Below are 22,862 nucleotides of genomic sequence, written 5' to 3'. Positions count from 1 at the left end.
CAAAAAAGTGAATAGAAAGAACCAATTCCAAAACAAGCTGTCCTCTGACCTCCACACTGGGTCATGACATGCACGCACCAGCACTCACACACACACATGCCCATACCCACATCCACACTGTTAGGGCTCAGATAGGCCCACCCCCTCACCAACAGGGCTTCAGGGACCTCACAAGCCCCTGAGAAAGGGAACATTATTAATAAGCACCCTGGTCTTAGAAGTCAAGAGAAGCAGACTCTTCACTGTTTGGCCAACACAGCAGGATTCCCCTTCGATCTCTAAAGGGGGCAGGTTTTAACAGTCCCGCTCTCCTGCTTCCCCACTCCCCAACCTTTAAAAAAAAAAGTATCTTCCTGCCTTCTGCACCCCCCAGAAGCCTCCCCCTATAAAAGACCCCAGCTCATGACCTGGGGGCAGACATTTTCCCTACCTAAAAGGGAATCTGTCCCAGGTGTTCCTTTTAATAAACTCTATTCCGCTGGAGTTTTATCTGTGCCCTGGTGCTTTCTCCCGATTAACTCGATTCATCCATTGGCTACTTCATCTGTCACACACAAAATAAACATCCCTGCCCTCATGGAGCTATGTGGGATTGAAATGTGCAGTAAGGACACAGCAATGACAAATGAGAAGAGTCCTGCTAAGGTGGGAAAGGGAGCAGTCCACCAACAAGAAGGGCTTTGTCTGTAGGGAACTGATAATAAAACTGCCTAAAATCCAGCTGCTTTTTATTACCACTTGAGCCACCAGTTTTTTTTTTTTTGTTGTTGTTGTTGTTGTTGTTGTTTTGGGGGGGGGGACAGGGTCTCCCTATAGGCCCAGCTGTCCTGGAACTCACTATGTAGACCAGGCTGGCCTTGAACTCACAGAGATCCACCTGCCTCTGCCTCCCGAGTGCTGGGATTAAAGGCGTGGGCCACCACACTTGGCTCAATCATTTACTTCCTTTTTTTTTAAAATTTTATTTTATGTGTATGCATGTATTGCCTGCATGTAGGTAAATGTACCATGTCGTGCAATGCCAGCGAAGAACAAAAGAGGCCGTCAGATCCCCTGGAACTGGGGTTAGGGACAGTTGTTAGCTGCCATGTGGGTGCTGGGATTCGAACCCGGGTCTTCTGCAAGAACAACCAGTGTTCTTAACCACTGAGCAATCTTTCCAGCCCCCAGAGAATATCTTTAAACATAGAAAACCAGGGGAGAGCACTAACGCAGTCCCCCATTACCACAAATTATGCAGTGGAGTTTCCCGCATTTGGGGAAAATCGCTGGGGCCAGCACATCTCACAGTGCAATGGATGTGCCTCGTCCTGGGAAAACCACCTTCCTGATCATAGTGTTTCCCCTGCCAGGTAAGTATTAGTCATTTACTTCTTATTGCTGCCACTTAATATTCCTTTCTTCTTGTTAATGACTAACCCAGACAGTGGTAGAGCTGGTCATCCAGCCCTTCTCAGCTTGAGTGGATGAATTTCCAGCTGGTGGATCAGATCCTGGCCATCTTATGGTTTAGGGTGTCCTAGGAGTCTGTCTATATAGCTGAAGTTAGGGCACTGCTGCCATCCAGGTGGCTGGTGACCTTAGGTCTCATCTCAGTTTCCTTTATCCTCTTTATTATCACCTGGGCCTTTATTACCTCTGGGCCTATCCTCTTTAGTGAGGAGAGCCCTGCAGAATCCTGGTCACTGTGAACACCATACCTGTTCTAATGTTACCCTGTCCTGCACCATGCTTGTCAACAGTCTCCACTTCTGCCTGTACAGGAGGGTTGCAGTACTGCAATCAATATGCATTTGGGTCTTAACAACTGGTAGGGTAGGAATTTCACCTAAAGAAGGGTGAAATTGTTGGCCTGACCTTGAGAATGCTGATTCCTCCATTTTTCCCTACTGACTACTGGTAATTCTTCTAGCAATTGCATGGAGAACCTCTACTGTGTGGATGGGTAACACTGGTGTCGGTCATAGTCTGTTACAAGTTTACTGCCATGAACTGGAGCACTATCAGGACCCATGTGTCTCTGCATCCTCTTCTCCCTCAGCAGTCAAGCTCCAACCTCTCCATCTCCTGTGCTGCAAAGGTGCTTCCTAGAGCTGTTCTTTATGGTGGTTTGGTGTGCAAGCACATCTTTCTTGGCATCCTTCTATTGATGAAAACACATCTATTCCTCACCCTGAACCATTTTGGTGTTCCCCAAACTTTTCTTGTCTCTGCAAACAGACCACCACTTCCTGCTCTGTGCACAGTGCCACGCTTGGTGTGGTCTTGCTGAGGGTGGTAGCTAGAGCCTTGGTAAAGGTGAAAGTGCCTGTGCAGCTGTGTCCCTCCTGGGTGTAATAGTGACCAGGCAGGCAGTAAGCTGTTCAGCCCTCTCTGACTTCTGCTTACTGCTGCCGATAAAATTCTGATTGTAACTCTTTCAAACTTAACTTCTGTCAGCCTGTTTCTGGTTGACCAGAAACCTTGCCCAGGATAAACAGTTGGTTAACACATATTTTGTAAGCCACAAGTATCTTGTATGTGGGACACCCTGAGAAATCACTTTTACTGAGAAAATCATATTTCTTGTGTGAAAACCATGTAGGAACTGATGTATCATTTTTTATTGTGATAGGCAACTTTCTGACAGATGGACTGCTCACACAGAGATGATCAGCATCTAAGTGCGGTTTGTTTAAAACTGTCACTTGGCAGGTCCTGAGTTTGCTGCACAAGCAGTGGGAGGGGCTATGGAATCCCAGCAGTCTGGTATACACTGCAGTTCACTTACACAGTTCTGATTAGTGCTGCAACTTTACATTTTTACCTTCCTCTCCACTGTGGATGGTATCATGTACAGTTTGTTTATGTAAGTTTTAATTGACCTTTTTAGTGTTTTATAATAGATTTTCATGCTTCATGATAGTAAATGATAAAAGTCTATTATCTGTATGTATTTTACATATTCATATTATACCAAACTTTTCCTTAGGTATTTAGATAGACAGACAGACAGATAGTTTCTAGGTTTTCAGTTAGCCTACAAATTTTTTCAAACTGTCACAAATCTTCCCAAAAGAATCTGCATGTAAATGAACCCAGGCAGTTCAAGAGTCATCTGTAATCATTACAGTAATTGCTGAGCTTAAATAGCACATATGAAAGTAGATCGTCAGATTTTTTTATTATTTAACCCTGAAGTGTTCTCTTACTCAAGTTCATTTGGAGACTCTCAGTGATCCTTGGTCCCACATGTGCAGACTTAGCCAGGCCTACTTGTTTTGGTAGCAGTTAAAATGCTCAGACTCCCAACTAGGAACCTGAAGCCCTCTCTAGCCCTTCCTACCCACCCCGTTCCAGCTTGCCCTGTGCTGCTACTCACTTCTCCATTTGAATGATCAGTTCACAGTAAACAAAGACAGCACAGTGAATGCCCAAGGGCAATAAACACCTGGAGGAGGGGCACAACTATCAAAGATCAGCCGTCTGAAACAAAAAAGTCATTAGTACCGGAGGCTAGAGAGATGGCTCAGTGGTTAAGAGCACTGGCTGCTCTTGCAGAAGACCGCCATTCCATTCCCAGTGCCCACATTGTGGCTAACAGCCATCTATAACTCCAGTTCCAGAGGATTGGACACCCTCTTCTAACCTTCATGGGCACTGCATGACATGAGTGCACTTCTATACGTGCAGGCAATACATTCACGTGCATAAAATAAAATAAAAAAGAATAAATATTTTTAAATTTTTATTTATTTTTAAAATATGGAACGCTTCATGAATTTGCGTGTCATCCTTGCGCAGGGGCCATACTAATCTTCTCTGTATCGTTCCAATTTTAGTATATGTGCTACCAAAGCGAGCACTTATTTATCATTTTATGTGTATGTGTATTGCCTGAATGTATGTAAGTGCACTCATGTCATGCAATGCCCTCAGAGGACAGAAAAGGGTGTCAGATTCCCTGGAACGGGAATTACAGACAGTTGTTAGCCACCAGTGGGCGCTGGGATTGGAACCTGAGTCTTCTGCAAGAACAGTCGGTGTTCTTAACCATTGAACTATCTCTGCAGCCCCTAAATAAAATATTTTTAAGTAATTAGTATTAATAACATTTAAGTAGCACCTTGGAGCTAAAACTATGCTTTATGAATATAAAACTTCAATAGCTAATTGAAGAATTGCCTGGAAATTACTGAATCCAATTAAAGGACCCAAAAGAATAATTATTTAAACTCAAAGGAAAAAATACAAAGTGGAAGAAATGATGTGTGACAATATAAGATACAGAGGGCCAAGATTCAGACCTAGGAGAACAAATTAATGACAGGGGCTAAAATGAGGGAGAAAAACAGACTGAGGAAAGGCACTGATTACATAACAGAAGAAAATATCTTAGAACCATAGAGACATGAGACCAAATGAAGACAGAAAGGGGTCAAGTTCTAGTCATTAATGAGGTGAAAGAAAAAAAAAAATCAACTCAACACATCCCATTGAAATTCCTAAATTCTAGGCACAGAGAAAGATCTTCAGAGCTTCCACTGAAAAATAAAAGAAAATGATCTTCCTGCAGTGTTTAAGAAGTCTAGGGAACTCATTTTTTTTTCAAAGTAGTAAATTAAGGGAAAGAATCAAGCACTGATTCTACCTTTCCTATGTACTTTGATTCCTGGGTTATCTACAGTAGATACAGGGACGATTATAGAAATATTCTGGAAAATAAATTTAGGAGAATGATAAAATTATCATATTATACTTATCATTTTATAGCTCTTAATTTATGTACGTAGGTATCATATGCCGAGAGCTACATCATACAGAGAAAATCAAACATTACATATCTCCTAATAGAAGAAAAACACTACTAGTTAAACTTGCCCCAATGAACTCAACCTGAGTTGATCAACCAAAAGATGCAAGCTACCAGTTACACAAACAAAGTATGAAAGATCAGATGAAACTGAACCAGAGAGATGCAGCCAGCAAAACATATACTGCTGAGAATTTCTGTAGAAAGCCTGGTTTCTTCAACAAATAAATATCAAAGGAGAGAGTCAGGGTGAGGAAATACATGGCTAAGAAACCTACAGATTAAAAAATCCACCAACATGGGGCTGGAGAGATGGCTCAGGGGATAAGAGCACTGACTGTTCTTGCAGAAGACCCAGGTTCAAATCCCAGGACCCATATGGCAGCTAACAGCGGTCCATAACTCCAGTTTCAGGGGATCCAACCCTCTCATCTGCCCTCCCCAGGCACTGCATGACATGGGTGCACTTACCTACATGCAGGCAATTACACACATACACATAAAATAAAAATAATAAATAAAATTAAAAATAAATTAATTAATTAAAAATCCACAACAATCAAAATGCGTGCCTGTTTAAAAGTACCATGATCTTATGAGAGACTACTTGAAACCTGAACACTGACTACTAGATAATCTTAAGGAATTACTCATTTTTAAAAACAGTATTGCTGGGCGTGGTGGCACACACCTGTAGTCCCAGCACTTGGGAGGCAGAGGCAAACGGATCTCTGTGAGTTCAAGGCCAGCCTGGTCTACATAGTGAGTTCCAGGACAGCTGGGGCTACAGGGAGACCCTGTCTCAAAAAGACCAAAAAATAAAAATAAAAAAAGTATTAAAGTTATGTTTTTAAAAGTCCTTTCTTTTTAGAGATGTGAACTGAAACAAGGAATTTTGATAAAATAATGTCTGGAATTTACTTCAAAATAAACAATGAAGAAGCCTTTGGGGGGGTAGTGCCAGAGACTGAATTTAGGGCTTCCCACATGCTAGGCAGGTAATCTAGCACTGAGCTACATTTTCAGCCTATCAGCTGGTAATTCTTAAAACTGGTTGTGTGGGTATGGAGGTTATTCCTTCTTCTTGATACAACGTAATGGGTTTCATTCACTTTTATACATTCAAATGTCATATTTTGATGACATGCACACTCCCTTGCCCCCCCTCTTTGATCTATATCATCTTTCTAACAGTCCCCCTTCTACTTTTTTTTGGTCTTTTTGAGACAGGGTCTCCTTGTAGCCCCAGCTGTCCTGGAACTCACTATGTAGGCCAGGCTGGCCTTGAATTCACAGAGATACACCTGCCTCTGCCTCCCCAAGTGCTGGGATTAAAGGCGTGTGCCACCGTGCCCGGGATCAAAATCAATGTAATTTTTTTAAAGACTATTTTATGGGGCTGGAGATGGCTCAGCAGTTAAGAGCACTGACTGCTCTTGCAGAGGACTCAGGTTCGATTCCCAGCACCCATATGTCAGCTAACGACCATCCATAACTCCAGTTCCTGGGGATCTGATGTCTTCTTCTGACCTCCACGGGCATTGCATAACACAATGTACTACACAGGTACACTTACACACACACACACACACACACACACACAGGCAATACACTCATACACATAAAAAATAAAAATAGACTAAAATATTTTAAAGATTTATTATTTTATGTGTATGAGTATTTTGCCTACATGTATATGTCTACCACATGTGTGTGAAGTGCCCATGGAAGCAAGAAGAGGGCATAGGATCCCCTGAAACTGGAGTTATAGACAGTTGTCAGCTGCCAAGTGAGTGCTGGAAACCGGACCCAGTTCTCTTGAAAAGCAGCCAGTGCTCTTAAGTGCTGAGCCATCTCTCAGCCCCAAGTCAATGAAGTTTGATTTGTATTTCTCTGATGGCTAAATACGTTGGGCATTTATTTCATGTAATTTTGGGGATTTGCAAAATTTCTGTTTAGTTCATTTGCATATCTATTGATTGGATTATGCTTTGGTATTTTTTAGATCATATACATATGTATGTGTGTGTATGTATATTAAGTCTCTGTCAGAAGAATAGGTGGTAATGATTTTCTGCCATTTTGTAGGCTGTCCATTCTTTTTTTCTGTGTGGGACAGATGCTCTTTTTTTTTACATTTTTTACAAAAACTTTATTGAGAATTTCATACATGCATATAAGGTGTTTTAATCAAACCCATGCCCACTCCCTCCCCTCCAACATTCTCCCCTCTGAAGAGGTAACCCTAAATTTAGCCAAGAAGCTGGCTACTTTTCTTTGGGATCTTTCTACACTAACTGCCTAGCCAATTCCTACCTTTTATTCTTATCACACCATCCTCTGAAGAGGTTACCCAAATTGCCAATATGGAATCAGGACACACCACTCTGGCTTCTTCCATGCTGAACAGGGATGCAGGGTGAGGCAACTGGAGTACCCCTTCAATGGGTCTATCTAAAAGACTCCTAAATTGCATGACTCTTGTCTCTAAGGGGAGAAGAAAATCCTTGAATCATGAATAGGAGATGTTCCACACAGAAAAAAAGAATGGACAGACAGCCTACAAAACGGGAGAAAATCATTACCACCTATTCTTCTGACAGAGAGACAGATAGATAGATAGATAGATAGATAGATAGATAGATAGATAGATAGATAGATAGATAGATGATAGATAGATAGATAGATAGATGATAGATAGATAGATGATAGATCTAAAAACTTAATACCAAAGCATAATCCAATCAATAGATGTGCAAGTGAACTAAACAGATACTTTCTAAGTTGATGTAATCTCATTTGTTAATTCTCAATATCATTTCATGAGCTATTGGAGTTCGAATCTGGAAGTTGCTGCTTATGCCTGTATCTTGAACTGTTTCCCCCATTTTTTTCCCACTAGTTTCAAATTTTCAGGTCTTACACTGAATGCTCTTTAATTCATTTTGAGTTTTTGACCTAGTTTCATTCTTACACATGTGAATATATAGTCTTTTGTTAAAGAGGTAATCTTTTCCCTAAGGTATGTTTTTGGCACCTTTGTCAAGAATCAGGTGGCTACAGCTGCATGGGGTTACTGCTTTTACTGGTTTACGCGTCTGTTTCCATTCCAATCCCACATTATTTTTGCTACCATGGCTCTCGCAGGTCAAGTATGATGATGGCCCCAGTCTTGGCTTCTGCTTGTGACTTCATAATGGATTTTTCTGGGTTTCTCCCCTCCCCAATGCTCTGAAGAATGATTTTGGCATTTTGATGGAGATTACACTGAATCTGCAGTTCACCTTGAGCAATATGGCATTTTGACTATATTAATTCTGTCAATCCATGAACATAGGAGGTCTATCTTCTGTCTTCTTCTATTTCATTTTTTATGGTCTTTCATAATTCTCATTAAAGGGGTTTTTTACCGTCTTAGGCTTAGGAATTTCACTATCTTTTGAGACAACTATGAATGAGATTATGTTCCTGATTTCTTTCTCAGCTAGTTTGCTGCTGGTGTATAGAAAAGCTATTAGTTTCCTGTATGTTGATTTTACATCCTACTATTTTGCTGTATTTGCTTATCGCAACTAAATGTGTTCTAGTGCAGTCTTTGGTTCTCCTATGTATAGGATATCATCAAATATACTACTCTTATCTACCTGGAATTATGCTTAAGATTATTTAGAAGCAAAAGCATTACACAGAGGCTAAGGAGATGGCTCTATTGGTAAAGTGCCTGATGCACAAGCACGAGGACCCGAATTCGACCCCCTAGAACCCATGTAAAAAGGCAGGAGCAACAGCACATGCTTGTAAACTCAGTGCAGTGTGGGGAGACAGATGGACCCCAAAGCTCACTGCAAGCTCTTACGTCAGGTTCAGGAAAAAAAAAAAAAAAAACCTGTCTCAAAAAACAAAGGTGGACATGCACAAAAATTCAATAAAAATGTATATTTAAAAAAATAAAGGTGAGAGCAGTTGAAGTAAAATACCTGATGCACGTCACCTCTGGCCTCCATCCCTAAGCACACCTGCACACACCTACACTAGTAAGTACGTAACTCATAACATTACAAGAGGTTTCATGTTCTTTGTTGACTAAGTGAAAGCAATACCAAGGAAGGCATTCAGCTTACTACAAAGGCCAAGACACTATGTTTAGGATTTTAATATAATGCCCTAATTTTACAGAAATATTCTAATATTATAACATTTAACATAATCCAGGTGACTAAGGGGAGGAAAAACAATGCTTATTTTTGACCCTCGGGAAATACCTTTAATGAGTAATAATTTAGCATTTTATTGGAATGCTCAAGTAACACAATATAGAAGTTCAAAGAAAAATGTTATCTGTAATGACCAAACTAAAAAACAAACTAAATACTTACTGTAAGGTGCTGACGAGAACAAGGATTATAGTCTATCTCCATTCCAGTTGCTAATCTAAATGTACCTCAAGATTTGCCTCAGCCTGACCCCATCTATTGCAGAATTTTTCCATCAATATAGAACCACACACGGATTTACTGACTCTGCCCATCACAAGCTTACATATCAGTTAAGTAAGTTACACACTGATTGACACAGAGAATCTTTTCATAATTTTTTTTCAGTCTTTTTGAGACAGGGTCTCCCTATAGCCCCAGCTGTCCTGGAACTCACCATGTAGACCAGGCTGGCCTTGAACTCACAGAGATCTGCCTGCCTCTGCCTCCTGAGTGCTGGGATTAAAGGCGTGCACCACCACACCCAGTTCTTTTCATATATGCACATATTTTATAAAATACATAATTTATATATACATATTTATGCAATTTTCACAAGAAAAATCTAAAACGAAGTAGAAAAAGTCAAAGAACTATATAAAAATATAACAAAGCACTTCAAATGTACTTTAAATCATATCTACATGAATAATGAAAATAGATTACTCTTAAGATTGGGATGAATTAAATTATGTACTTGATTAACGGTTTTGTTTTCTGCTTTTAAAATCCCTGAAAAAGTGTCATAGGTTTATATTCTGGTCCAAACTGCTGACTTATACATTACAAAATGTTTTTTTAAATGTACAAAATTTGGCTGGAAAAATGGCTCAGAAGTTAAGACCACTATCTGTTCTTGCAGAGGACCTGGGTTTAATTCCCAGCACCCACGTGGTGGCTAACAACCATCCATATTCCAGATCCAGGGGGATCTGACAACCTCTTCTGACTTCTGTGGGTATAGCATGATACAGGTGCATTTACATACATGCAGGTAATAAACTCATACACATAAAAAGATAAAAACAAAAGTTTTTTAAAATGTGCAAAATTGCTAAGTAAACCATCAGCCACCTCCACACTAATAGTAGCTCAAGAGTCTCCTCAATTATCTCCACAGAACTTCTATAGTATACTATGGTAATGAACATTGTCCTGTGTGGGAAAGACATAAAATGGGCAGAGTCTGGGTTAATGACTTTTAATTAACCAAAGCAAAACCTTGCGCTCTTGTGTCTTGTGACCTGGTCACCTGATCTTGTTTCCTGGGAACCTCAATTTGGTACTCCACCCACAAAGATCCGGAATGAATGTGGATATCAAAGTGCTGAAAGCAAGCACACCCATCTCCATTGCATACAGTAGGGATTGGGAAGGACGGCTGACCTTAGGTGAATGAGATATTCTAGAACTAGGGATGAAAACGCTGGATGGTCCGTTAAGATGAGGGTGAAGCCAAGCTTCTAATTCCATAATTGAAGTTGGAGAAATTATTTTAAATAAACCATGGGAGGGGCAGACCTGAGGACACAGTTCCAGGGACCAAGTTCCAAAAGCTCCAGGAGACAGATGGTTCCAGGAGATCTCTATGGGAACAAGTGTCCTCTGAGTTCTGGCCACTCTTAAAAACTAGATTAAAAGTTAGACTGTTTATTTAGGTGATTATTATGATGGCACAGTAACACTACAGGCCTGCTACATACTCACTACAAACTGTAAAATTTGGCTTTTCGTTTGAAAAGAGAAACAGTGTTAACAATAAAAAGCCCTCATACCTTCCCCACATACAGCCCCTAAAGGTAATGGCATAGGTGGGGATTTTTTTTTTTTTTGAGACTACAAAACCAATCACATGTACCACAGCATGCGATATACTTCTTCATCTTTTACCACATATTCCTAAGAATAAGATTACTGATCATGGAAGCAAACACTTCTCTAAAGATAGTTATCAGAGTCAACTTAGACTACATCCTCTAAAGAGGCAACAGAACCAGGACTTCAAGATCATCCTCAGCTATATAGTGGGTTTGAAGCCAACCTGAGCTATATGAGACCTTTTCTTAAAAAAAAAGAAAAAATCCTTTAAAACTTCTCAGGCTGGAGAAGTGGCTCAACATGTAAAGTGCTAAAGTGCTTTCCCTGAAAGCATGAAGACCAGAGTTTGGATCCCTAGAACCCACAGAAAAGCCAAGTGGGCATGGCAACCCGCCCATAATCCCAGGGCTCCTAAGGTTGAGACAGGGAATCCTCAGACTAGCTGAAACTGTAAACCTCAGGTTCAGTGACAGACTTTACTCCAGTGTATAAGGTGGAAAGTGAGCAAGAAGCACACAGTTAACATCAAGTCTCCATATGCATGCCCACGCACATCCACATGCATATATGAAACCATACACATACATGCACACACAACAATTCAGACTACTAAATCCAATAAAAATCACTAACTAAAGTCGGGAATGGTGATATATACTGTGATCCCAACACTTGGGAGGCAGAAAGATCATGAGCTAGAGGCCAGCCTGGACTACAAAATGAGTTCTATGACATCCTCTATTATATCGTGAAACCTGTCTCAAAACAAACAAACAAACAAGATCAGAAAGTACCCCATTAACACATTTATCCTCAGTCCTGGCAACTCTTACTCACCTTCAGTATCTTCTAGCCATTCACAAAGCCCAGGTAAGCACCTAACAGTTCCAACATACAAACTCAGCATCTAAATCTGGGTTAGACATTTTAACACATTTCTCAAGAGCAGTATAATCAGGGGTGAACTGAGAAGCATCCTGTATTCCACAAGACCAAGCAGCCGGGCTTAACCGGCTGACCCTCCCAAGGGCTGCCTTAGCCATCTCTATTGGAGCCTTGCACAGTGTCTGGCACATGGTAGTGAGGAAGAAATCTTAAATATAGATGAATTTTTAATACTGCATGCCTCACTCTAAACTGTAGCTTTCTTAGACTCCTTAAACCACTAAGCTGAAAATACTCTTCTTCATGGTATTTGTCCAGATAAATTCCACCTAAATCATGTTATACAAACAAGCCAAGACCTCCATGGAAACTGTCTGCTGTAAAACAAAATTAAGCTTTTGTTTTTGAAGGAGAAGAACAGAGTCTGACCTCAAGGTAGAAATATGTATTTATAAACTGGGTTTTTTGGAACAAGTAATGATTTTTGTTCAAAGGAAAAAAATGTTGGATCATTTACAAGGTTCTCTCTCAAAATCCTATGCAACCTGTATGTGTAACATATAATCCAATTAGACATTGCCACCAGTATAGAAATGTTTCTGTGCCAGTCAGTTCATGCTAGAGTAATGTGCAGACATTAAGATTCATTCCAAAGAAAGACCAAAGGTGCATCTCTCTCTCTCACACACACACACACCTCATACTGCCTGCCACTCTTACTATGGGACCTATGCTGACCAAGACACTACACCTGCAAGTATGCCAGGGGGAATGAGTAAGACCAAGCATGCACTGGCTCCTAAAGCTTCTGCCCACATGCATCAATTCTGCTTACATTTCATTGAGTCAAACCAGTCATACGACAGCCCTAACTTCTATAGGCCAGGTGAAATCAAGGTACATTTGGATAGCACTAATGACTACTATTTTCTCTAAGTCAGACAGACCTAGAATCGAATCCCAGCCTTGCCACTCAGACGAACAATTTATCTTTTCATCAATAAAATAAAAATATGAACAACTACCTTACACAGCTTTTGCACAGCTTCTTAAACTGTGGGTCACAGTGATAGAACTAAATGTGAAGGTTGTGAAAAATTTGGCAATAGTAAAATGTTTCTGAACACCAACAACCAAAATTAATTCATAATTAATCACATGGTGAAGCAGAGGTTTTGGCAGTGCCCACCCATGTTGTACCATGGACATTGACTGCAGCCTTGTTACTGAACATATAACATGCACACTTCACCCTGCATATGTACTCATGACACATACAAATGAGCACTGCCTGAGACACCTTTGGCTCAGATTTGAGATGACCGCACATTGTGAACTACAGGGTTTTTATTGTACACACAGCTTCCTGTTCTTACAGACACATAACGGTTTAATTGTGGGAAAAAATGCCACTTAACGTTTTTCTATTGTCAGTCCTCAGCAAGTATCAAATTAGTGTATCTTTGGATTGGGTTAGAATGTTTGATTTTAAAAATGGCTGTTTAAGTTGCTGACAAGTTCACAAAAAATCATTACATGAAAAAATTCAAATGAATTCTGGCTTGGGATTAGGACGGAATTTCCAATAATTTCCAATAATTTCTGTCATCTTGTATTATATATTTATATATTTCCAATAATTTCCAATAATTTCTGTCATCTTGTATTATATATTTATTAGAAGCAGTGTTCTCACCACTGACCATTATAAAGTTAAAATACAAACTCTGGGAAACACTGAAGATGTATTATATCCTACAATTTAAAAAACTCAGCCCAAAAACCAGCCACAAGTTAACTCTTTGTGGAAAATTAAACAAGCACATCCATCAGATTAGTATGCACATTTTCTTTGGTCTTTAATAAACGGTAAAATAAAAAGCACACCAAAGAATTGTTTAAAATAACTTTCTTTATGATTTATTATAAGTAAATGTTTGATCTGTGTATCTATTTTATATACTTATATACCCAAGTGTGTTGAATAGCTTCAGTTATCAATTTGACACCCCTGGGTAGAGGGAACGTCAATTGAGAAACTGAACTTGCCTGTGGCCATGTCTGTGGGCATTTTCTTGATTGTTGAGTGATGCAGGAGGGCCCAGCCCACTGTGGGTGGTGCCGCTCTTGTGCAGGTGGTCCTGGGTTATATAAGAAAACAAGCTGAGTACTGGCCTGGAGAACAAGCCAGTAAGCAGTATCTGTTCTCCAGGTTCTGGCCCTGAGCTCCTGCCTTGGCTTCCCTTGATGATGGACTGTGAGCTGTAAGTCAAATAAACCCTTTCTACCCCAAGTTGATTTTGGTCAGTGTTTTTTATCACTACAATATAAAGTAACTAGGACACCAAGGTTAAATAAAAATTACTTGGGCGAAAGAGGGATGGGAATGGCAAAAAATTAAGAAGCTCTGCCTTACAGGATTTTCAAAGATTAAATGATATGTGAGGTCAGATGCCTAACAGAATGCCTGGTTGTGATTCATTCATTCAATAAAAATTTGGGGGACATCCACCAAGCACCATGCCAGGAATTACCATATAGTAATTACGCACTAAGTAGTAGCTTATGTTGTAATTTCTACTAGTACATTTTGTTGGTGTAGCAAAATTCCTGAGACTGGGTACTCTATAAACAGGTTCATTTAGCTCATACTTTTGGAGGCTTTCAGTCTAAAATCAAGTGGCTTAGTATGTCTGGACTCTGATGAAAGCCCCTTGACCATATTACAACATACTATAGAAGCAGAAAGAAACCATGGCTGTGTGCAGGATGGGCCAAGTGCAGCCTCCCTTGGTTCTCAAGAATCAATCCACTCCACAGGACCAGCACTAATCCCTTCTGAGGGTGGTGCTGCCATGGCCTAATTACCACGCACTAGGCCTCCACAACACTGGAAAACAGGCTTCTAGCATATCGGTCCTTACATAGGCAAAACCATAGTATTATCACTAGAAATCCTTCTGAGTTCCAACCAAGTACCATAGTAATGACTTCAATTTTTTTTTTTTTTTGATCTTTTTGAGACAGGGCCTTCCTGTAGCCCCAACTGTCCTGGAACTCACTATATAGACCAGGCTGACCTTGAACTCAAAGAGATCCACCAGCCTCTGCCTCCTGAGGGCTGGGATTAAAGGCGTGCGCCACCATGCCCGGCTATGACTTCACTTTTTAGTAGTAGTATTCAGAATCCGAAGTGTGTGTGGCAAACTGCCAACTGTCCCCAGATACTCCCTTTTCTTTTTTATGTAATAGAACCCCTAGTTCTCAGCTGGACACATGATGTTGTGGCACATACCAATAATATGCATGTTTAAATTCTGTCCACCTTGTTGTAGGATGAAGCATCACATGGTGACTTACAAAAAACTTCTTTAGGAAACCACAAATGTGTACCCTTTGTCTGTCCATTTCATCCATTCCTTCACAAGCTGTCTAGAGCACTGGTTCTATCTCAGACTTGAGATCATAGCTGTCTAGGTTACTTTTCCTGTTGCTGTGATAAAATACCCTGACAAAGGCAACTTAAGGGAGAAAAGGTTTATTCTGGCTCATGGTCAGAGGGGTACAGCCAGTCCATTATGGCAGGGAAGGCATGGTGGCAAGAGCTTGAGGTGGCTGGTCACACTGCATCTACAGTCAGGAAGCAGAAAGTGATGGATGACTGTGCCCATCTATCTTTCTCCATCATATGTAGTCTGGGACCCAAGCTCATGGAATAGTACTGCCTACTTTTAGAATGGGTCTTCCCACTTAATCAGCCTAATGAAGAAAATCCTTCACTGGGATGCCCAGAGACTAACCTAATCTAGATATTCCTCACAAGTGTGTGCAGAGGCTTGTTTCATGGATAATTCTAGGTCCAGAATAAATTCTACCACTTCCTGTGCCAACTTCTGGTAAGTTATTAAACCAAGTCAGGCTTTGATTTCTTGTCTGTCACATAGAAGACCCAAAGATTTGTGGGAAGGGGGGTGAGATTTGGTAAATATTTAAAGTGGCATGCAACATCAATACCACTTTGTCAATTGTTCCTCATTCCTATTCTTTCCACACATTTGGGTCATAAGGACTGAGTCTATTAAAAAAAAAAAAAAAACACAGGAGGGGCTGGAGAAATGGCTCAGAGGTTAAGAATACTGTTTGTTCTTGCAGAAAACCTGAGTTCAAATCCAAGCACCCACATGGCAGCTAATAACTGTCCATAACTCCAGTTTCAGAGGCTCCGATGGCCTCTTCTGTCCTCTGTGAGCATTGCATGACACAGGTGCACTTAACCTACATGCAGGCAATACACTCAAACACATAAAATAAAAATAATAAATAAAATATTTTTTAAAAAAATCACAGGACAGCCCCCTTTCCATGATACTAATTCAGTAGATGTAGCTCAGAAACCATGAAGCTGTATTTTCAACAAGCACATGGAAGCCTCTGATGAAAGCTGTCTGCCCATCTTGAGGAACACAGCTTCAGTCATCTGGCTCTACCTGTTCTAATCCAACACTCAAACACCTAATACAGACATGGCCACAGTAATATTTGAGTCGAAAACAGACCACAGAACTATGTATATAATGGTGGTCCCATAAAACTGTAACATTTTTGTAAACATACACTATTTTGCACAACAAAGTTGTCAAATGATGCAGTTCTCAGGATGTAACCCTATCATTATGGGTAACATGACAATATTTTAAGACTGTGTGAGGCCAGACATGATGGAACACTCCTCTTATCCCAGCACTGGAATGGCTATGGTGGGATCATTGTGGCCAGCCAGGGTTACATAGCTCCAGAATATTTATAGGAACACAAAAATATCCTGGACCCAACAAGCTAAAATTCACAAAAATAAGGATTCAATCAAAAGTCACCAAACGTGCAAAAGAGAACTACTATTTTACTATTTCTTAAAAATAATTTTCTTGACAGGCATGGCAGCACATACCTGGGGGATTTCTGTGAGTTCAAGACTGCCCTGGTCTACATAGCATTACAGGCCAGCCAGGGCTACAAATTTTTTTTCTTGGTTTTACTGAATCTTAAATTTTTCTTTAAAAAATTTGTCATCTTAACTGGGCATGGTGGCGCGTGCCTTTAAACCCAAGCACTCGGGTGGATCTCATGAGTTCAAGGCCAGCCTGGTCTACATAGTGAGTTCCATGTCAGCTGGTGCTACAGGGAGACCCTGTCTCAAAAAAAAAAAAAAAAAAAGCAAACAAAATTTTCATCTTAATCATTTTCACCTTGTATGTTAAATTTGAAAACTCTTCCTCTACATGTGAAATATTCACAATTCTAAGCCAAAGCAGAACAATAATTAAAAGCACAGCTTTAAAGATAAGAAAACCAGGGCTGAAGAGATGGCTCAGAGGTTAAGAGCACTGACTGCTCTTGCAGAGGACCGGGGTTCGATTCCCAGCACCCACATGGTGGCTACAAACCGTCCTTAACTCCATCCAGTTCCAGGGGAATCTGAAACCCTCTCTGACCTCTGTGGCATTGCACGACACGGGTGTACTCACTTATATGCAGGCAATACACTCATACACATAAAAGGTAAAAATAATAAATAAAATATTTTTTAAAATTATTTTTTAAAAAAAGACAAGAAAACCAGGCCAGATGTGGTGTTGCATGCCTTTAATCCCAGCACTTGGGAGGTAGGGGCAGGCGGATCTCTTTGAGTTTGAGGTCAGCCTGGTCTACACAGTGAGTTCCAGGCCAGCTGGGGCTACAGAGAGACCCTGTCTCAAAAAAAAAAACAAAAAAACAAAAAAACAAACAAAAAAGAATTCTTTCTTCCCAACTTATTTCTGAGTTCTTGGAAAAGCCAAAGACTATTTCTATATTTCAGTTGATTTATCTTTAAATGGGTATAATATTTGCTTCATAGGGCTGCTTTAAAAAATACCAAAATAAACCAATATAGCTATCATTCATAACATCACATTTTTGTAAAAAAACAACAAAAAAAAGTTACCATGCCATAGGTTCAACCAAACATTACTAAGTATCTATTGTATAGTGGGGAGTATGGAGGGGCTAAAGATAGGAAAAAAAGACCTCAAAGTATATTAAACCCACATTAAAAGTTCACTTCAAACCGGGCATGGTGGCACACGCCTGTAGTCCCAGCACCTGGGAGGCAGAGGCAGGTGGATCTCTGTGAGTTCAAGGCCAGCCTGGTCTATATAGTGAGTTCCAGGACAGCTGGGGCTACAGGGACACCCTGCTTCAAAAAAGACCAAAAAAAAAAAAAAAGTTCAAGTACAAACTTCATATTTTATTTCTTAATTTCTAAGTAGGGCAATTATTTTAAGTTCCTCCTACAAAAATTAAAGGATAATATTTTTTTCCTTTGAAAGGAAAAAAAAAATCTAAGAAGTTGTCAGGTTCAACCAATTAGGGTATGTTTGAGAAATATTTAGAATCTGAAAAACATGGTAAAACATTAATTTAAAAGCAACCTGCAGGCCGGGCATGGTGGCGCATGCCTTTGGTCCCAGCACTCGGGAGGCAGAGGACAGCTGGGGCTACAGAGAGACCCTGTCTCAAAAATTAACATCACCTTTCAAACTTCTCAAATTAATAGACTAAATTATATTCAGATATAAAATGGCCCAATCTATTATGATAATTTTTTCAGAAAGGTTGGGCCAATAGATATAAGGAACTAAAATCAAGTTCAAGTTTGTATTTCATTTTCTCATTCCACTTAAATGATGACAGATGGCTTAAATATTAACCCTATTAATATCTGCATCTTCATACCTCCATAACCTCATTTTATTAATTTTACTACATGGCTGCTCACTTCACTCAAGGTCTTCTAAACCCTTGCCTCTCAAAGCGGTTCCTCAAATCAGCAGCATCAGTGTCCCCTGGGAGCTTATTAGGGCTACAGAACCTCATTCTCGGTACCAAATCTACTCTGATTGAGTCAGAATTTCCGCTTTGACAAAATCTCGAGTTCTATGAACAGTAAAGCCTGAGTAACGGCTGTAAACTGTTGTAGGTCTTGGATTTTGTTTTGTTTGTTCACTGTTACAAAAAGTTTATTTGCTTCCAAATTGTGTGGCATCTAATAAGAACAGTTCTGAGAAGTAAACTGTATCAGCATGTTAGACATTCTCTATATACAATAATCTTTAGGTCTCGACTTGACCTTGCCTCTCAACTAGGACTTCAAGTCTTGTACTATTTATTTTTCTCTTGGGATGACATTTTTGTCTTAGCATGTAGTTACTGTGATGAGCATCTTTGCAACTAAATCACTGTACGGTATGGAACCAAGAGAACAGTCTCCATACATAGTTTGGGAAAAAATGAAAAAAAAAATCAAAGTGCATTTATCCATGGTTGAATATGAACATTCCATAGGTGGGGAAAAACTACCGGAATGATTTTACCTAATACATTTTTGTGTTTCACCTACCATATATTTTTACCACAGGTACCGCGTTTTTAAAATAAAAAAATGCACGAGACTTAGCATGTACAGTTCTTTAGAAGGCTCATCTTTTATTATTATTATTTATTATTATTATACAATAGTCACAGGCTCCATAAAATAGAACAAATCTTATTCTCTCTTTTTCTTTTTAAGACAGAAACTGATCACAGTAGGTTCCACACAGATTCAAAGCAAGGTACAAATGTTTCATTTTCAAAAGCCCTGCAAAAGCCAACCTCATCTGTCACTGTGGCCATGGCTTTATGCCAAACATTGAAAACTGTTGGAAAGTACTGTTCCTTATAAGCAACTATGAAGAGCTTTGCATAGAGAAGAGAAAAATTTTAATAACAATCAACATCATAAAATAGTCAAATGCCCAATGGGGCCTCTGGGTTGCGATAAAGAGTTACCCAGCTGCCTGTGAGCCCATGTGCCAACATGGAGAAAAGGACTAAGAGGGGTTAAAGTGTTGTTCCGAGAAATCATCAAGGAACTATTGGAGCAGGCACCAAAGTTAAGTATGTCCTCAACATCCCCAGCTTTTTATAAGATCCAATTATAGATCTGTCATCCTTGAATTTAACTCTTTTCTCACCCCATTTTGCATTTTCAGCCTATGTAATTTTTGAGGATGTAGACTTCCACAAGAGCATAACAAGGTATTTAATGCTTTTTAAAATGGGCCTAAATATATTGATTTCAAGCTTTAGAGCACCCTTTACGCTAGTATTCTAAAACGTAATAAATAATTCACCATGTACTATTTCTATTCACATTCCCATCCAAGGCTCTCAAAATCTGCACTTGGCTGTATTTCCTCACCTATCAGTCACCTTTCAATCCACTCCTCGCTGGCTTCCATGCCCTTCACTCCACTCAAACTCTTCTTTGTAAAGATCATGAAGGATCTTCATGCTGCTAAGTACAATGACCACCCCTCAGTCATTATTTTTCTTTACTTGGCGCCATCATTCAGCAAGGTTAATCAATCATTCTCCCCCTCTTGAAATAACTCTCCTCTACCACTAATAAGTCTTCTTTCTCCTAGGCACTTCACGACTCTCTGGCCCTTGTCAATCTTTGAGGCTTCCCTCTGACCTACAGTTCTTGCACTACCTTGGGGCTTGATCCTGAAATCTCACGACTGTATCACATTCATGCTGAGGACTCATACCTTCAGTTCTCCAGCCCAGATCTGCCTTCTGAGTCCAGAACAGTACACACACCTGAGTACATTTGGGTGTTTCATATGCATATTAAGCTTAATACACCCGAAACTGAAGTCTTAGAATTTTCCCTGTTTCTGCATCGTCTACCTAGTTGCTTCTGCCAGAAACCCAATTCCTTTACTCTCACCACTCATATTCAATCAATCACCATGCCCTGTCATTTCTGTCCTCCAAAATATATGTCCCATTTCCCCATCTCTACTGGCACAGCCCAGGTCTAAGGCATTATTATCTCTGGTCTACATGGCAAGAGTAAGTGATCTTCCTAAATCTTTTTGTACTGTCCTCTAATTCCACCTACATAAACAGAGTGATCTGTGAAAGATGAAAATACTTAAAGCCTTTCAGTAGCTTCCTGTGAGTTTTTCGAATAATTTTCACAAAACACCTGACTTCCTCCTCTGACAGCCTCACCTCATATTATTCCCCTGGTTCGCAAGCATCAACCTTACTGGCCTTCTAAGTATTTAGACATGCTGAGACTTCTCCAGGTGTGGAACCTTTTACATGTTCTGCCTTCCACCTGGAATATTTGTTCTCTTTGTTCTTACCTATGGCTATCCAAAACACAAACAACACATGTATGTATGTGCATAATCCAAAATCCACAGGATCTACATCAAATAGTCAAACTAGACTAAAGGAACTCAATGACCAATAACCCAAGTTGTTCAAAACATACCACAAAACAAAATAAAAGCTAAGCCTTATATAACTTAACATGTACCAGGCATTATTTTAGGTGATTTAATATGTAGTATTGAACAAAATTAACATATCCTATGAAGTAAGATTGTTATTTTTGTTTTGTCTCTATAATAATTATTTTAGGAAAACATTATGGTATTTCTATTTTATGTTAAATAAGAGTCAGAAAAGCTAAGTAGCTTAATCAAGATCATGAAAATTCAGTCAAAGGTAGATTCTAGGGATTTCAATGTAGCTCAGTGGTAAAGCACATGCTTAGCATACAATAGGCCCTGGTTTAATCCCTACCACCACAATAAAAACAGCTAGAATTCAAGTTGTCTTGTGTGGATGCTTGACTCCAAAAAGCATGACAATTTAGCTAAGGACAACTTATACCTGCCATAATTTACATGGTTATTTAGGTAAATACTAGTTTTCCATGAGACCAAAAACATCAATGAGGCTAGGGGCAGGACAATAGCTCAAGGGGTGAGCACTTGGTCAGGTCCCAAGCATCATAAGAAAATAAACTAACCATGAGAGCAGGGACCATTTAGACGTTGGTACATGCTAAATCCCTAGCACACTGAACCAAGTTTAGAACATATTAGAAAACGGTGCTCAGTAAGTAGTAACTGTTGAATATATGAATGTGTCTTGTTTTGATTTGTTTTTTCGGTCTTTTGGGGACAGGGTCTCCCTGTAGCCTCACCTGGCTTGGAATTCACTATGTAGACCAGGCTGGCCTCGAACTCACAAAGATCCATCTGCCTCTGCCTCCCAAGTGCTAGGATTAAAGGGGTGCACCCCACGACATCCAGCTTGAATATATGAATGCTTACCTCACCCTTTTTTAATTATTTTGAGAGTGAAATGAGTTCCGATTTGGCCTTCAATGCCTACTCATACACATACATACATTTCCTGTGTTAGTGGTCACCTGCCCATTCTTTCACTTGCAGGTGGCCCCAGGTATCCTCTCCTCCTGTCCTGTGGCAGTGGTGTGGGGGTGGGACACTGGCCCTATGTACTCCCCGCAATGGAGGGGGCGCGGGGGAGGCAAGCAGTGACAGTAGCCCTATGTCCTTGTTTCAATGGGGGAGCATTAGCCCACATCCTCGAGGCAATGGGGGGGAACTACCTATGTCCTTGATGCATTGGAGGGGTAACTACCCTATGTCCTCTATGCAGTGTGTGGGGGGGTGTCTAGTCCTATGTCCTCAGCACTAGGCCACTGTGGCCTCTGGTGTGGGCTTCCCTCCCTCCCTGGGATGTGGCGTCTTCCCATCCTCAAGCCTCACCTTCCATGTGTGGGCGGTCGCTGTCGCTGTCGCAGCTTCCAGGCTAGGCTCAGGCAACTCCTCGGTACCCGAGAGCATGAAGCGGCCGTACCGCTTGAGAGGCCACTGGGAGACTTCTCCTAGGAGCCCGAGGCCCGCAACCTCCTTTCCCACCTCAGCCATGTTGGGTCCACCACGCGGGACAGCCACACCGTACCAATCAGGGAGCAAAGCCCGCCCTGCCGTCTGCGGAAGTGGAGGATGTGGCTGCAGGAAGCGCCTGACCCCTCACAGTCAGGTCTTGTGACCTGGGGCACCCAATAGGCGTCGTCTCAACTTCTACCTGGAAGTGGGGTTGTCAGGAAACTCGGAGCCCTCACCTTCCCTCAAGGACCAAGTCATCGTCCATCAGCTCTGAGCCTTGGGAAACTTCCCAGACTAACTGCTGCACCCTGG

General features: G+C 40.6%; 1 protein-coding gene and 2 non-coding genes across 4 annotated transcripts in view; all 3 read right to left on the bottom strand.

Annotated features, from left to right (window-relative positions):
- Rec114 (REC114 meiotic recombination protein) overlaps positions 1–22,626 on the bottom strand; it is a 132,548-nt gene extending 109,922 nt beyond the window's left edge. For both annotated transcript variants that reach the window (XM_008836454.2, XM_029565072.1), the window contains exon 1: positions 22,428–22,626. In XM_008836454.2, coding sequence (XP_008834676.1) covers positions 22,428–22,589 — 162 coding nt within the window. In that variant the 5' untranslated portion in view covers positions 22,590–22,626. The remainder of the gene's footprint in view (positions 1–22,427) is intronic.
- LOC115070937 lies at positions 1,195–1,360 on the bottom strand. Its single transcript, XR_003850046.1, has one exon. It is a non-coding gene; the product is annotated as a U1 spliceosomal RNA (small nuclear RNA).
- LOC115070942 lies at positions 3,739–3,845 on the bottom strand. The gene has a single exon (XR_003850050.1). It is a non-coding gene; the product is annotated as a U6 spliceosomal RNA (small nuclear RNA).
- Positions 22,627–22,862: the final 236 nt, after the last annotated feature.

The sequence above is a fragment of the Nannospalax galili genome, unplaced genomic scaffold, assembly GCF_000622305.1.
Source record: "Nannospalax galili isolate Female #2095 unplaced genomic scaffold, S.galili_v1.0 scaffold54, whole genome shotgun sequence".
Taxonomy (NCBI): domain Eukaryota; kingdom Metazoa; phylum Chordata; class Mammalia; order Rodentia; family Spalacidae; genus Nannospalax; species Nannospalax galili.
The sequence above is the reverse complement of the archived record's forward strand: the minus strand, read 5'-3'. Positions and strand labels throughout refer to the sequence as shown.